The 16,508-nt window shown below is 46.1% G+C and overlaps 2 protein-coding genes across 4 annotated transcripts in view; both read right to left on the bottom strand.

The window, feature by feature from the left end:
- The window catches only part of USP4 (ubiquitin specific peptidase 4), a 44,091-nt gene extending 33,783 nt beyond the window's left edge, over positions 1 to 10,308 (bottom strand). For all 3 annotated transcript variants that reach the window (XR_011100493.1, XM_068695026.1, XM_068695027.1), the window contains exons 1-6: positions 10,145 to 10,308; positions 9,890 to 10,017; positions 9,580 to 9,710; positions 5,950 to 6,076; positions 4,669 to 4,814; positions 4,351 to 4,412 (exon numbers count right to left, since the gene is read on the bottom strand). Coding sequence is in view for 2 of the 3 variants with exons in the window: in XM_068695026.1 (XP_068551127.1) it covers positions 4,351 to 4,412; positions 4,669 to 4,814; positions 5,950 to 6,076; positions 9,580 to 9,710; positions 9,890 to 10,017; positions 10,145 to 10,293 (743 nt within the window). In the remaining variant the exon portion in view is untranslated. The remainder of the gene's footprint in view (positions 1 to 4,350; positions 4,413 to 4,668; positions 4,815 to 5,949; positions 6,077 to 9,579; positions 9,711 to 9,889; positions 10,018 to 10,144) is intronic.
- A 4,435-nt stretch (positions 10,309 to 14,743) lies between these two features.
- Positions 14,744 to 15,755, bottom strand: GPX1 (glutathione peroxidase 1). Its single transcript, XM_068695007.1, has 2 exons — positions 15,477 to 15,755; positions 14,744 to 15,371 (listed from the first exon to the last, which is right to left on the bottom strand). The coding sequence occupies exons 1-2, from the start codon at positions 15,696 to 15,698 to the stop codon at positions 15,006 to 15,008; spliced, it is 588 nt and encodes a 195-aa protein (XP_068551108.1). The 5' UTR covers positions 15,699 to 15,755; the 3' UTR covers positions 14,744 to 15,005.
- Between the last annotated feature and the right edge of the window lie 753 nt (positions 15,756 to 16,508).

The following is a 16,508-nucleotide window of genomic DNA, read 5'->3' as shown; positions in this document are numbered from 1 at the left end:
AACTGAAAGACAACAAGCTGCAAGGGCCAAGAGGAGACAGAACAGCTGGAGGCCTTACAAGTTTGGAAATAAAACATCAGCAAAAGAAATACAGAAGGGCAGAAGTTAAAACAGGAGCTTCTGGCTGAAAAATGCTTGATGTGAGCCAGCAGTGTCCTCTTGCAGCCCAAAAGGCTGCACCAGCAGCACGGCCAGCAGGGTGAGGGAGGAGATTGTCCCCCTCTGCTCTGCTCTTGGGAAACCCCACCTGGAGCCCCACGTTCAGCTCTGGGGTTCCCAGCATAAGGAGGACAGTTAGAACAAGTCCAGAGGAGGGTCATGAGGATGATCAGAGGGCTGGAGCACGTCTCCTATGAGGAGAGACTGAGAATAAAATAGCTGAGCTGGCAAAGACCTCCAAAACTCATCTATTCCAAGTGCTTGGCCTCTCCAAGGCTAACCAAAAGCCAGAACACATTAACGAGGGCAGTAACCAAACGTCTCCTAACACCAAGAGGCATGAGACAGGCTGGATGGGGCTAGGAGAGGGGTTGTGCCTGTGGCAGAGGGTTGGAATTAGATGGTCTTTGAGGTCCCTTCCAACCCAAACCATTCCGTAATTCTGTGATCTCACATCATGGTTTTAAAGTGCTTTTATTCAACCCAAGAGATTACAGATAAGCCGTTCAGATCATCAATAACCTCTGAAGTCACAACAAACTTGTATTTCATTCTGCAGCATCGAGTATCTGGCTTCAGCTTCTTCTAGACATTGGTTTGTGCTCATCTCCATCTGCTGCCTGTAGAGTTCCTCATTTAATTTCCATTTCTCGTACACCGCAGAAGCTTTTAAGCATTCAAATAACCTTTTAATTTTCTCACTGGAATAATACTAACTTTAAGTAGTCCGGTACAAATATCATCTGCTACTTCAGCAGTTCACTCCACTACTTCCGAAAACTCATTAAGCTACTTTTCAGATTTCTCAACCTACAGGCACACAATCATTTCACATGCCCTTTACCAGTGTGCTGGTCTGTTACAAAAAGAAAATCTGATTCGCACTCAGAATTTCCCTACTGAACCACTGAGGTTGTTTTGTTTTGGCCTCAAGGCTGCTACAGGAGCTTACTTTCCGGAGGCTGACCCAGAACTGGAATCCCGTTGCCACAGAGTCCAGCAAGCACGCAGGGCTCCCGTTCTTGATCCCCAAACACACTTCACCTTTCGCAGCAGTGATGCACGCTGCCCCTACTCTACCAGGGGAAGACAGACATTTCAACACTTAGCACACAACCTTTCAAAAACGCATAGAAATGGCAAGGGAAGAGAAACCTGGAGACCAGCAGAATAAATCTGTCAACTTTATCTAGTACAGAAACTGTGAGGCCTTGTGGTTGATCAGCACACAAACCGCTAAGATGAATTATTGAAATTAAAGCTATAGAAGACTTTCAAGTGGTTGGAAGACACAAGAAAAGTATTCTAACTGAGCTAAGGTTACCTTCAGAGCACACAGTAAAATGAGTCCTTCTTCTATAAACTAGGAATACAAATAAAAGAAAAAACATTAAAAATACTTTGACAAAATCAATGTCAAAGGAAGAAAAGATGGAACTTGTATTTAATTGGAAAAGGAGGGGCTATAACGAATTTCCATTTCCTTTTCAGCAGATCTCATATTCTTAGTCTGCTCACAGCACAGCATTTGCAGAGCAAGCACTTCCACAGCAAGAAATAAAGACCTGCCCACATCTTTAGCCCAGTTGCTGAAGGGTTTCCCTGAAGTCACCAGCACACAAGGGAATAGGATCAGTTTCAAATTCGGAAGTCCATTTAATAAGGCATTCTGTACCTACAAAATGCCTATCAGAGGTCTTCAACTGTACAAGAATTTTGGGCGTGTATTATCACTGACTGGTGCATCAGGTTGAACAGATGCCTAAATCATGACAGAGCAACTGAAGAAAAGCAACACGTGTTCTGCGAAGAGCAAACTACGAGACACCTCTTCAGTGTTTTTACTGGAAAGTGTCCTAGGAAGAAAGAAGTGCCCTGAGTGCACAGTGCTATCAGCAAACGGAAGAACAGGAGGAGAATTCATTCCCTCTTCTGAAAAGCAATTTCAAACTACGGGAAGGAGAAGTCACCTTGCTCCTTCAGGAACAGCAAGGAAACAGCAGTGGCCAGGCATACTCTGAATATATTCCCCACAGGATGCTACGGAGTTGAAAAGCCTTTTTTCCCTGTTAAAGGCCAGTCCACTTGATGGCTGGGGATATCAAACACATGGAAAAGAGTCTCTGACAAGAGGCAAGTAGTGTGAAAAAAGCCTTGTGGCAGGAACGCCCCCACACCTCACAGCCCCCTTGTGCTTGGCAAGCAGTGGGTGAAGGACCCCCAGCTCCCCAAGGCCTCCTCAGGCACATGGGCAGCAGAGGAGACGTTCACAGCTCCTCCACTGGCACCTGAGAGCTCGACAGCCCACGTGGCTTATGGCATCAGAGCTCTGAACGCCAAAGAGCTCTCTCAATAAGCTTTTAATATTAGTGACGCGGCCCAAGGAAAAAAGCAGGGCAAAAGAGTGACCACGAAGGATTTTTATATGTCTGCGCAAGAGCAGGAAGTTCTCAACTTCCTCCTCCTCCCATTTCAAACACAGAAAAAAGTTTAAAGCCCAGGCTTTGTCCCAAGTTGTCTTATACAGCACAGCCACCTTTGGGTAGGACTGCACAGTATTAGGGCTTGTCATAACAGACGTTAAGACATACTGTTCCCTTCAGAGACCGTGCATGCACTGGTCACACGGAAATCTTTGATTAGCACTGCGTGCTCTGAGCAGCACACCCCGGTGTCAGACCCAAGGAGAAGGGGCAGGCCAGCTGCTTCTCTCTCTGTCGTTCCAAGAGGGTTTCTGAGCAAACGGCGAATACACATTTAACCCAAAAGACTAAATAAAAGCACAAAAGCCAGAGAGCAGAACCTACTAAACCAACTCACCCAAGTGTATAAGGAAGACATCACGTGGAACGTACACATATGGTTAAACAGAGACGAGGGGAAAGTAAATAGTTAGCCGAAAGGAACAGAAAATCCTCTATGTAGGAATTAGGTAATTCTTTCAGCTACCATTATCAGCATCAAGTCAAACAATGTCACAAGTTCTGTGTTGTAATAAGCACTTCTTTATTCCTGCATCATTAGAAAATATTAATCTACATCCCGCTAACCATTTTTATTTAAATACCATTAGACCTAAGTTGAAAGTCTTTATGGCTAGCTATTAAAATAAACCCTGAGGCCTGGAAGCACTCCTAGGCTGAAGCTTTGCTTCACGTGGAAACAAAAACTTATGATCTGGTCTGTGTACCGCCTCTCAAATACCTACTGTTAACCAGTACTCGGTTACGTATGTAACATGACTATTTACGTGCTTTTCACGTTGTATTCTTATAGGAAGGTCAGTGATCCTGTGGACATTCTCCTAATCCATTTCTCCAGCACAGCATTTCAAAGGAACTGAATCATTTCAGAACTGGCTTTGTGACAGTCCCGTCTTGACCCCAGCCTTCAAATTTAACTCCAGGAAGATCTGGATCTCAATGAGATCAATTGGCAGCAGGTTCTGTAAGCTAAATGCATCGTACAGAAAAGCATTTCCTTTAGCAGTATTGAGTCTGATGGCCTCATCTTCACTGGATTTTACCTTCCTTAGTGTAACACTAGGTAACAGCAGTTCCTCGCCATTGTATGTATATAGCAAGTTGTATGCAATATTTCATCACACATTTACTCATCTCTTCTCTAGAGATTAGATAGAAGATTTGTGTCAATACTTACAGTTTTCTAATTGTTGGGTGTTTTGTTTTTTGTTTTTTGTTTTTTTTTTTTGGCTGAGGGGAAGCTGCATGTTTGTCGCACTGTTTCTATGCCCTCTTTAAGGGGGAACAACCAGAACTCAGAGCATTCAAACTACTGGCAGCTTTGGAAATACATGCCAAGATCCTTTTTATTCTTCTATAGCAGCAAAATATAGATTTTCACTATGCAGTCCGCAGAGTTAGCTTTTTAAGTAGACTAGCTCAACATAAATAGCACTTATGTCTCCTAAACACTGCAGAAACCTAAGCTATTTAATCCTTACACAACTTATTTGAAACGGGCTTTTGGACAGAAGACTGCTGCTAAAACAAGAAACCAGCTGTAGAACAACTGAAGGATGCTTATATTCAAGTTTTTACATCCTCCAAAATATCCAAGACAAAGAAATCCACAATAAGCAGTGATAACTAGGCTTTCATGGAAGACACGGTGACTAAAACCAAGTAAACAAGTCGGACAAAATAGTGGAAGTCATCAGAATATGCTTACTTTGCCAGTAAATGCTGTCTAGGCCAGGTGTCATCATCATTTTTCACTTCTATTAGAACAACCTGAAAGAGAGTTCAGGTAATAAAAACACAACTGAAAATCTGCTACACACTTTGCAAAATCATTAACAAATCACATTCTCAGCATTTGCTCAATGTATATGACAGGGAAAGAAAACAGCACATGATAATCCAAGAAGCTGTAAACTCATAGATAAAGCATTGCTCGAGAAAACTTATACTGTAAATTGCAGAGCACTTTTAGTGTACACAGCCATCCTTTACTGTGAGCATTGGGGGGGGGAGAAATGCCCCTTACCTGCCCATGATACAGGCCCGCATCTTGCACAGTGCTATCCGGCTTGCTGAGCTGCTCAAAAGTGTTACTCATGTACCTGTTCCATAACCTAGTTTCCTTCTCAGCTGGGATGTTAAATAGTTTTCTCATTTCTTTCTCAATAGTGGCTGTTCAGGAAGAAAAAACACCAAAATTCCTAAAACATGAGTACTTTTGGAAAAAAAAAAAAAAAAACAGCCTTCTAGCAAGGAAGTACATCATCAATTGGTCAAGATCTTTTGAGTAGGAAAAGCACCGTGGAAGTTACAATTGCTCATGTAACTTCTCCAGTATTTAGTCTGAAAGAAAGAAATGCAGTTATTTCAGTTGTGCATTTGCATATCAGGCCCTCCATTCGATACTGTTCAGAACACATTGAGAAGCTTCTGCCCAAAGGCCAACTTCTGTGGAGCAATCATGATTTGAAAACACAGGCTCAAGAAGTAATTGTTTTCAGTTATCACCAGCAATTGGAAGAAGCATCTTTACAGACACATATGACAGCTGACACTCAGCATTTTTACAGGTGAAAATAGAGGGATGATACACAGAAGCCACACTTCAGGAAGAACAGAAGCATAGGATAAGCCATTAAGAAAACATCTAAATATTCACATACAAAGAGTCATATAAGAACCAAAGACAGAACTGCTTTACACAAGTGATGTGGATGTTCCTCAAGAACACAAGTTAGTAAGCAATGCATTCCTCAAAGCTTGTAACAACAAATCTCTGCACTGCACACAGTCTCTGTGGCTAGAAGAAACTTCAGGGTGTTCCTAGTCCAACCACTCAAAGCTGAGTTAACACCGCATTCAGACCAGGCTGCTTGGGACTTATCCAACCAGGTCTTCCAAGCTGGTAGGGAAGGAGATTCCCCCTCCCTCTGGGCCCCGTTCTGACTGTCCAGCTGTCCTGACAGGGAAAACTTTTTCATTATGTTCAACTGCAGCCTGTCACGTTTCAAATGATGACTGTCTGACGTTTTCTTGCATTGTACCTCAGTAAAGAGCCTGACTCCATAACCCCAGTAACCTCCTCATAGGTACTGTGAGGCTGCTAAGAGGTCCCCCCAAAGCCTTCTCTAGGCTAAACACAGCTCCTTCAGCCTCTTCTCGCACATCACATGCTCCAACCACAACCATCTTTTTGGTACCCACTTGACTTGTTCTAATTTCTCAATACCTTTCTTGCTCTGAAGTGTACAAAACATCTCTTGATGGAGTCTCAGAACACAGCTTAATGCATCAGAGAGCTACTTACCAACGGTATCCGCTTTGCTGAAGTGGCAGCTGATTACGTTGTCCGGATCACTGCTCTCACACAGCTTCAGTTCAAGAAGATAAACTTCAACTTTACAGTGCTTCACAAACAGACCGTATTCTACTACCTCCAGACAGAAGGAAGATGCGACAAAGCACAAACAAGAAAGTTAGAATCATAAAGAAGTGTAGTTTACAGAGCATTAAGTGTTTTTAAAAAGCTAAAAAGTTGTTAAAAGTGCTTCTTACCCTGAGACCTGTTTTCAGCTAACTGATGCACTAAGCCATTAAGGTTACAAATTTGATGCATTTATTTCATTTCCTGTCTCTACACTATGGACAATTCCACCAGTACTATTTAACTTTACGTGCTTAAATACAAGTGATTTGCATTTAAGCCTGCTACTTTATTAATTTAAATACTATACTCACTTCCTCATAGTCTCTTTTTGATAAAGAAAACTACATACAGCACAATCCTGAAGTCTCTTCCAACACTCCATGCAAGAGTAATTATTTAATTTATAAAATGAATAAAAGCCAAGTTTTAGTCTATTTAAGACTGTACAGGAAAAACACATGGTGTCCCAAGTGTTAATCTACTAATTCCATATTGATTTGGAAAGAGACACTGAAAAAATTACCCTATTAAAAAATAGTTTTTTTTTTTAATTTTATTTTTATTATTTGCACAGAGCTTTGCAGTGTAAAGCCTATGAAACTGAAATCACATTTCATCTAACCAGAACGTGTAAAAAGTTAAGGTTTTTCATGCGACATCAGACTCACTACGATCTACATCCATGATCTCTATCCTTCTCATTTTATAGGTGAAAACAGAAATGAAAAACACTTGGTCGAGTTTTGGAAAGAAAGGAAGAATCAAGTCTAAGACTTATTGTAAGAATTTGGCAAAACTACGCTTCCCTTTTTGGAGCTTTTATCGGGTAACATTATATGAAATATTAAAGGTTGTTTTTTTACAGAAGGATCTTCAGTATTTTACTGTTACAACAGGAACAGAAAGTAACAGTCAGGAAAGTTTTTTGTTTTTTTTTTTTAAATATGCAAAGGAACCCATTCACAAGCTCTCAGTTTCTTTTTAGAAGAAATTTTAGTATATGGGACTTCTTGTTTTCTGGGATTCTTGACTTAGAAACAAGTGAAAACTGCATTTAGAAATGGAGGAACTCTTTCCAAGGAAAAGTTTCTGATCAGATTACTGCATCTATTCATAGAATTTGGGTTGGAAAGAACAAAGACCATACAGTTCCAACCCCCTGCCATGGGCAGGGCCCCCTGCCCCCAGCCCCATCCAGCCTGGCCTTGGGCACTGCCAGGGATGGGGCAGCCACAGCTCCTCTGGGCAGCCTGGGCCAGGGCCTCACCACCCTCTGAGTGAAGGATTTCTTCCTTATATCTCATCTAAACCTACCCTCTTTTAGTTGAAAGCCATTACTCCTCCTGGTCCTATCACTACGCTCCGTGTAGGCCCCCTTTAGACACTGGAAGGACAGATGAAAGTCTCTAATCACCTGCAGATGTCTTTTAAAAGAAGTCTCTCCTCAGCTAGCTTGCTCTCTGTGCAGTTTGCCAAAGTAGAATTTGAGTCATCCCATTAGACATTGCTGTTCTCAGAGTGCTGTCCAAGTGCTGAGGAAGCACACTGGTACTGACATCCAAACTCACTGCTCTACAGTTTGTACATTAACACACTCTGCATTGGATCATTTATAGGGACTATCCCAAAAACACGGTTTGGAATTCTGAAACAAAACAAACACCAAACAAATCTGATCTCCCCGTACTTATCATCAGACACACAGCAATGGAAGAAATCCCAACTTGCAAAGCTAGGAAGATGCTTGAAAAATAATTACTTTCAAAATCTTACAGATACCCTGACGCATAAATTATAGTTGACCTACTTTTAGGAAAAGGATTAGAGCACTCAAGGATCACAAGTGCTTTACTTCCAATGCCATCTAGAAAACTCTCACCAGACACCAGCCAGGTTACGCTCAGGTGCAGTACTGTGGCTTGCATGCCCCACTGATGTTTCCTTTTTTTTTTTCCCCTCAAAATTACTATTCCCATATATTTTAAGGTGGTTTCTTTTAGACTGCAAGATCTACTTCAACTAGTAAATTAATGACATAGCCTGAAACTCTCACAACAATTCAAGACTTTAAAAATAGAGGTATTTTTAACTGGACCACGATAACTCAGCATCACTTTTCTGTAAAACAACACCATCTCTAAGCTCTAACACTCAATAATTACAGTGCTGAAAACTTGCATCTGATAGCCCATGAAAAGGAGATTCATACACTTAAACCTGTCACCCAATCGTTTCCCCAACAGATTCCAAACTTGCTGCCCAAATTTTTCAGAGAAAACAAACATCTAACGATACACCAGGTTTTGTAAAAGTGATCAGTCTTTCAATGAAAGAAAATCTTCCTTACTCATGAAGGCAGCGATCATTTACAGTATTATTTTTTTCTCTGTATAATTTTTTTTAATCCAAAATTAGGTATTTCTGTTAAAAAAAATATATCTTTACAAAGTATAATTCATTTCCACCTGCCTCCACCTGCTTCTAGGGAGTTCACACTGTTCTACCACAGTAGAGTGAACGTGGGGCTACCTGGTAAACCTCGGAAAGGAGAAGCTGAGATCATTTACACTTTGTGAAGAAGTCAGAATTTCCTACTACGTAGAATTTGTGACCCACACGGAATGACAACATTCCAGCATCACTGATCAGCATTGAGTGTGCCTGCAAGAGAGGAATCTTATTTCCTTTTTCCATTCTGCTGCCACCCTTTCCTACACCTCGCTTACCTTCAAGCAGACCTTACCGTAGCACAACGCCACTTAAACACACGCAATACTCATTTTGCACATCAACACCACTTGCTTGGTGTAGCAATTAGTCTTTATGAACCCCACAAACTGGCACTGCCAGTTACTTAAGCCAGTACAAAAGCCTAAGACTAAAATGAGAACAAAACTCCTTTTACCTGTAAACAACTGTCTGAAAGATTTCAAGAGAATAAGTAGTGGATTGGACTTTTCAAGACAGTTTAGATACTTATGATTGCATTCATGACTACTTGCAGAACAAAAACAAGAGCATGTTACAAGCTTAGAGAAAACCACAGGTCTGTCTCTTTTCTTCCAATTTTAGAGTACGAAAGTTTCTGAAAACAAGAACCACCTTAAACTCCAGAGAAAGTCCCCAAGCCATCTGTACTAGAAGGAAGTTTATTCCAATGCCTCATTCTGTCCCAAAAACCTGACAAGCGTGACTAAAAACCTGCACTCTTCAGTAAACTCACGTTCTTCAATAAACTACTCCATGCAACTACACCACTCCAATCATTAATGTAAAAAGGTTCCTAGAAAAGGTTAACAGCTCTCACCCCACATAACCCATGAGCTATGAGCATTCAGGTGTTTTAACAGCAATGCTGTCGAGTCATGTTTTTCAGACAAGACTTGATGTTATTCTCTCCAGAGTGGTTGAGCATCCTCTCTTATCTCATATCAAGTAAAACAACCACCACCTAAGCTGTGTAAAGATACAAAAAGCGTGATGAACAGAACACACTCCACCCATACTTACTTTCCTCACAATAGGCTGCTGTCCGTCTATGCAGCCGTACCACGCTACCAACTTATTCCAGGCCTCAGTGGGAACCAGCACGTAGTCCAGCTCGTCGATGAGGTGTTCCTTCAAGCTCTGCGTTTCCGCATCTGAAAGGGAAACGTGAAAAAGCCGGGTGTAAAAGCGAACTCTTCACTACCAAGGGAGTAAAAATAAATTCTTCACTCCCAGCAGCTACCGCAGCCCCGAGAGCCCCCCGTGAGCGTGCCGAGGCCCCGGGCCGTTACGGAGCGCTCAGCCCCCGGTTGGGCCCCGCGGCGCCACTCACCGCTGAAGAGCCCCGAGTTATCCACGGGCCCGGGGAAGAGGCTGGGGTCTCCCACGCCGAACATGTCCCAGCTGTCGAAGCCCACGAACTTCTTCCACTGCTTAAACCAGCTGATGTCCACCAGGTACCTGCAACGCACGGCGCAGCCCCCTCAGCGGCGCGGCCCGGCCCGGCTCGCTCCCATAGGCCTCGCGGCCATACGGGGAGGGGGAACGTGAAGAAAAAGGATAACACCGGCAGCTCGGCCGCACTCACCAGGCCTCCCCGGGGCGCAGCGCCGTGGCCAGCAGCGCCCGGAGCTCTGCCCGCTGCACCGCCGTGTCCGGCCGCGCCCCGCCTGCCTCGGCCGCCGCCATCTTGGTGCGCTCGCCCCGCCGCTGCCGGTGGGCGGCCCGCGTGCGCATGCGCGTTGCGAAGGGCGGGGGTTGGGGGGGGGGGCTCAACGGTCAGCCCCGCCTCAGCGCGACCTCCGCGGGGGCGGGAAGGGGAGGGGAGGGGGAGCCGCCATTTTGTCCCTCTGCTTATTGGGGGGGGGGGGGGGGTGGCAAGTTTAGTTCCGTATTTTATCAAATCATAGAAAACACGAGTTGGAAGGGACCAGTAAGGATCACGGAGTCCAAGTCCTGGCACCGCAGAGGTCCACCCAAAAATTCAGAGCACAGCCCAAACGCTTCTTAAATCCAACAGGCTCGGTGCAGTGACTGCGTCCCTGGGGAGCCTGTTCAGTGCACGCCAACCCTCGCCCTGAAGAACCTCTTCCTGATGCCCAGCCCTATTTCATGAGGGACAGATCCCCTCAGTGCTGTTTCCACCTGTCGTGCTTGTTTTCTCTTCCAGCTATCTTGCTAGAGCCCTCTGCTCAGGGCACTGGCTAGGGAAGGGGATTTCACATTGGAAGGGGAAGGAAAGAGCAAACAGATCTGAGTAATGGGCTGTGGAGCTCTCAGGAGCTGATAAAGTGTCTCTGGAAACAACTTCTTGGGAAGAGATTTGGTCATTTGTCATTATTACAGTGTGTCCCAGTGGGGAAGCTTCGTTTATGTTGCATGGGCTTGAGCAGTGGGAAAAGCGGGGGGGGGGGGGGCGGGGGGTTCAGGTGGTGATTCAGAAATGCCAAAGAAATTAAATACCAAAGAAATCCTTTTTCCTCGCCGAGAAGGCAGCATGCTGATGTGAATATCTGCACAGAGGAATGTGCTCCTGGCACAGGGGCAGCTCTGCAGGTGGGCTCTGCTGCCCCACAGCCAGGTCTGGCCATGCTGCACCCACTGGGGGGAAGCTGTTGGTGTGGTGACTGCTGTGAAAGCCTATTCAGTTCATATTGAAAAAGATGACAATTTCCTCCTTCCAGCAAGAGGAGATTTCTGTTACTTCTGTTTTTCTCAAAGGGCAGTGCCCCTTTGGATTTTCAAGAACCCGGTACACCCTGTTAGGACAAGGCTGGGTGTGTTTTTAAAATGAGTCAGCTCTTCTGAGGTAATGCTTTTACATGGCTGACCTCACTGGTAATGAATTACCTACTCCTAATACAAAGCATGGTAAAGAAAACAGTCTCATTCATAGCTTTCTGATTCAGAACTAGAAATAACATTATTGCAGTTTCACAGTAGATACGGGGGCAATGTCTTCTCTTGTCTCTTTTGAGTGCTGTCTTTTCATCCATGTAGCTTCCTGTCCTTACTTGTCTCCAGCTGAAAGCTAAACGGCTGTTCAGCTGCCAGAGAGGTACCAACAGGAACAAAAACTGTTCTTTTCAAGCACCACCCAGTTTGAGGTCAGCATTTTCTACCTGCCCTGCTATGGCAATGATTATAACCAGTCTGTCTTAAAGTTCCTGCATGCTCATCTGGAGGAGAAAGGAATTATAAATAGCTGGGAACTTTTTAACAGGCAGAGAAAAGTCTTATGCTCCACTTGATGGCATTTCTGTTGTATAAACACTTCAGACCACCACAGTTCCTCTATCATGGTTTCAGCACATGCCTTCGGGCTCAGTGTGCAGAGAGCATTAGGAAACCCAGGAGAGGGAGATAGGAGCAGGAAGGGAAAATTTTCTTTGCAGCTAGTTAACGCTTCTGACAGGTTCATCTCCAAACTTGTTAAAAGGTTTAAAAAAATTGATGGCAGCTATCAACAGCTTAGAAAGGGGGCGAGGGGGATCATGAGGTGTGTGGGGAGGAGGGCAAAACACATTCTCTAGAAAGGTGGGAAAGATGGGACTGATAAGTAGGGGAATGGAAAACCGGGGTGAGTGCTAACAGAGGAAGTGGCTGTTTGCAGATAAGTGTTGAAGTAGAAAGGTGTAGGAGTGTAGATATGAGACAGATATGGAAAGGGCAATGTCTTCAGGCCACGGAAAGTATGCTACAGTAGTATTTATTCTAAGGTGTCCTACTGAGTCAGTCTCTTTCTCTCTTAAATTACAGAAATAGAACTCTTTTATATTCACTGAGGAATCAGCTGGCATTCTTTGGGTGTACCCTGAGTTCAGAGCTGCTACCTGTAGTGAAATTTCCTCCCACATGGTTAAAACTCATTTGAGCATGAAAGCCTGCATGGGGGCAGTCCTCTTCTGTATGTCCCTGAGGAACATTTCCAGCCTGCAGGCTGCACTTTCTACCACAGCCTGCTTTTACCCCAGTAGCCAGCCATTGTGGGGAATGATGAAACCAGAGAGGAAATAACAAAGGGAAGAGGCTTTTATCTGCTCTGCAGAGTTGCTTCTGGGACTGCAGTGTGCTTACACTGGGATCATTTGTTTTCCTACTGGCATTGCTAATTTTCATTCTGGAATAGCATCACTGGACTTTGGTGCAGCCTTATCTGTCCTGGAGCTGCTGCTTTGCTTTGCTGCTCTAACAGCCCCAGCAGCCAGACAGTAAATAAATCCCTTGGCCGTTGGCACGGACTGATCACCATGTAAGATGCGCTCTCGGTCAGCAGGCAGAGATCCTGTTTAGCAGAGAGCTTCCTTTTGGCAGGGCTGCCCTGGGACCAGCAGCAGGTGTTATATTCTGCTCTGCTGTGGGGCTCAGCAAGGGCTGCAGGCTGGTACGGAGATGGCATAGCACACGAGGTGTCCCTGCAAAGGCTCCTGTTCAAACATCTGGTGAGCCAAGATGAAGGAAATGCCACAGTTCGCGTTGAATACAATTTTAAAATACAGTGCAATGAGTAGCAGTTCCTGCTGCCTGTGAGCTGCTGTACTCTCAGCGTATTTCAACATCCTGTGTTAATTAGGGAAGTAGATTTACTGCAAAATTAACACACCAAATCAAGCAGCTTCAGCCCCAAAGCTGAAATAGTTACTGAAAACATCCTGTTTTTCCACAAAGCTGTACTGGAAGTTAAGAAATAGCCCGGTGAGGATTGTGCAATCTGAGTTCAAATCTTGATTACTCACAGGCAGAAGTAAGCAGGGTGGAGCCGGCTGTAGGTTTTGCTGTAATGCGTCAAGCCCAGCACCAGTCAACCCAGCAAGGGCCTTGAATGTACTTGCACTAACAAAGCAGGCAGAAAATCAAGGAGGTAAGAAGCTATGGACAGGAGAATAATAATAAATAAATAAATAATAATAATAAACAGCTAAAGTTTAATTATGTAAATAGTGTGTAAATGATAAAGCTTAAAAGTGTGACTTCCCTTCAAAAGTTACAGTTCCTAGTTTGGGTTTGTACCCCTCAGTTCAGCACCAGGTTTATACCCAGTGCTACAAGGCCTTGTGAGGAGTAATTTGTACTGAAAATGTGCTCACAGAGATGTTTAAGGAGTGAAAATTTACCTGCAGAAGGACCTGTGCGACTGCCCAATATGATGGCAAATAGAATTTGGCACAGGTTCATGGTTTCCAGGAGAGAACCGGTGCTAATTTTAGCCATTCAGCAGCATGTTGTAAACCCTGCATCACTGCTCAGGAACAACACATCAGGATTGTCACAACTACATGAAATATGTCAGCTTGGTGCCCGTCAGGAGTCAAAAACATGTCAGGAAAGGAATAAAAACAAAATAAAAACATTGCCTGAACCCTGGTTCACCCACGCTTTGCATGTTGCATTCAGTTCTTTGCCCAAAGGTCAGCAATGACAACCTGAGGTAAAACAGTTTCTGCAGGAGAAGCAAGCTGATATTCCATGCTGGAAATGAAAGAACCACTCCTCTGTGTAATTCCCTGCATTGCAAGGTGATGTGGGCTGAATGCCAGACTGGGCAAGTGTGTGGAAAGCCCAACACATGTTGGGCTGCCTCCAATACAAGATGTGACAGCCACAGGAGATAGCTGGGCCAGAAAGGAGGCAGAGGTGCTGTGGATGCTGCTGTGGTTCTGAGTCTCCCCAGAGTTTCTCCTGGTGCAGGACAAATAATAAGACAGGCCTTGGGCAAAGGCTGCTCCTCCCCGTGCCCCTTGCCAGTGTGGGCACAGCAAGCAGGACGAACCACGTGGTTGCTCATCTGCCTGAACATTTATTAACCTGTTACAGACTGCTCCTGGTGTCTGTGCTGAGGGTCAGCCAATCTAAATTCATCCTTGGCTGCCTGCCCCCATGCCTCTCCTAAACAAGCCTCAAGGTCCACTAGGCTGTTTTACAAGGTATCTGTTCTGTGCCAGGCTCTCGTTCCGCCACCTTTGTTTTGCACGGGGTGAGATACGACACTGATTCAGAGGTTGCAAACATTGCAAACCGTTTCCCCGTCCCGCCAGGCTGTGTTTGTGTTCAAATTGAGCCTGCGTTGTTTGAGTCAGGCCTGCAAGCACCAACAGGACCTGACAAGCGTGTAACGCAGCAGCCATGTTCTGCCCAACTCACCCAGATTTAACAAGCAGTAGCCTTAAAGAAAACACTTTTCTGTTGGTTTGTTTCATTTTGTTTTTATTCAGAGAATCACAGTAAGCCACTGAGATTCACGGGCTGCTTTCCCTAGCATACTTTTCCAAACATTCACATGCAACTTTTGAAACATCAAGTACACTTCAAGGATTTGGAAGATGCACCATCACAAGCAAAACTTGCAAGGACATTGGAATTTCTGTCAGGGTAACAGCCCCTTCCTAGCAAAGCGGGCACGAGCTGAGGGAGTAGGGCCGGTGGGGCAGCAGATCCTAAAGAGCTCGGCTTTATTGCAGAGCCTCCTTGGGGACTTTCTGAAGCAGCAGCTCGATGTCATCCTGGATCTTGATGGTTTCGAAGTGCCGGCTGTAGCGCTTGAAGGGCACGCCGTCGGGAGCGATGAGGAACTTCTCGAAGTTCCAGGAGATGTCGTTGCGGCGCACGGGCGACCAGATGATGTACTGCGGGTTGGTCATCAGCGCTGAGGGGTCGTCGTGAGGGAAGGGCAGGGCCTCCTTCAGGAAGGCAAAGAGCGGGTGGGCGTCCTTCCCATTCACCTCGCACTTCTCGAAGACGGGGAAGTTGGGCTTGTACCCGTTGCCGGGCCGCACGTGCTCCAGCGAGCGCAGGATCTCCTCGTTGGTGGCATTCTCCTGCGGAGACAGAGCCCCCCGTCACCACATCCCATCACACCCCATCCGCCCCCTCGCCCCCGGCTCCCTGCCCCTCTCCTCACTCCGGGGCCCCATCCCCAGTACCTGGTGGCCGAACTGGTTGCAGGGGAAGCCGAGGACTTGCAGCCCGCGGGGCCCGAAGCGGCGCTGCAGCTCGTTGAGCTGCAGGAAGTCGCGGGTGGTGGTGCCTCAGAGCGACGCCACGTTCACCACCAGCAGCACCTTGCCCCGCAGCGAGCCGAGCGACAGCGGCTCCGCCGCGCCCAGCGGCCGCGCAGAGATCCCCGCCAGCACCTCAGCCGCCATGGCTCCTCACCCACCGACAGACAGACAAAGACACACCGACAGACTGACGGACAGCCCCACGGACAGCCCCACAGCCCGCCCCGGCCCGCCCCGTTCCGCCCACATCGGGCGGAGGCGATGGGAGCCATAGGGCAGGGCCTCTGGGGCCCCTTTTGCAGTTTTTCTGCGTCTCTAAAGCGAGCTTTTTTTTCTCCTCTTGCTTTATTTATTTATTTATTTTTCTCCTTTCTGTTTTCCATGTGTTTTCTCGGCAGCGGCTGTGCTCTTCAAGGATTTGTGCCTGTCCTGGGTGGGCTCCGTGGCCCCGTCCCCACTGCAGGCCGTGTGGCCCCACTGCCCTTCTGTGGGTGTTAGTGCTGAAATCTCGCCCTCACACACATTAATGTTTATTGCAGGCCCTTGTTCCACGGAACGGGTTCAAAAATAATGTCAGGGAACAGCGAGGATGGGGCCCAGTGGCTCGGTCCCTGAGGTGGGTTACCAGGGACCCCGGGCAGCACAGCTGGGCAGGGACCAGAAGCAGGGATGTTGGCTCCAGCACTCCCCAGGAAAAGATGGGAGCCCCTGCCCAGGGTGGGCATCTCCCTGCCACGATGGGAGCTCCACTTGGTGCTCCCAGCCTGAGCTATTCACTCACAGGAGCTTCAAGGGCAGACGGCTGCTTATCGGCATGGCCCCGAGCCAGGGCAGCCTGGGCCCCGAGCAGCGGGGAACTTGCTATTTTCTCACTGCCTTTCATGCTGTGTTTTTAGGGACTCACCCCAAAATGCCAGCTGTCACTAGCTGCCAGCACATAGCATTGCATCTCTG

The sequence above is a fragment of the Anas acuta genome, chromosome 11 (genome assembly GCF_963932015.1).
Source record: "Anas acuta chromosome 11, bAnaAcu1.1, whole genome shotgun sequence".
In the NCBI taxonomy this organism is placed as follows: Eukaryota; Metazoa; Chordata; class Aves; order Anseriformes; family Anatidae; genus Anas; species Anas acuta.
The sequence above is the reverse complement of the archived record's forward strand: the minus strand, read 5'-3'. Positions and strand labels throughout refer to the sequence as shown.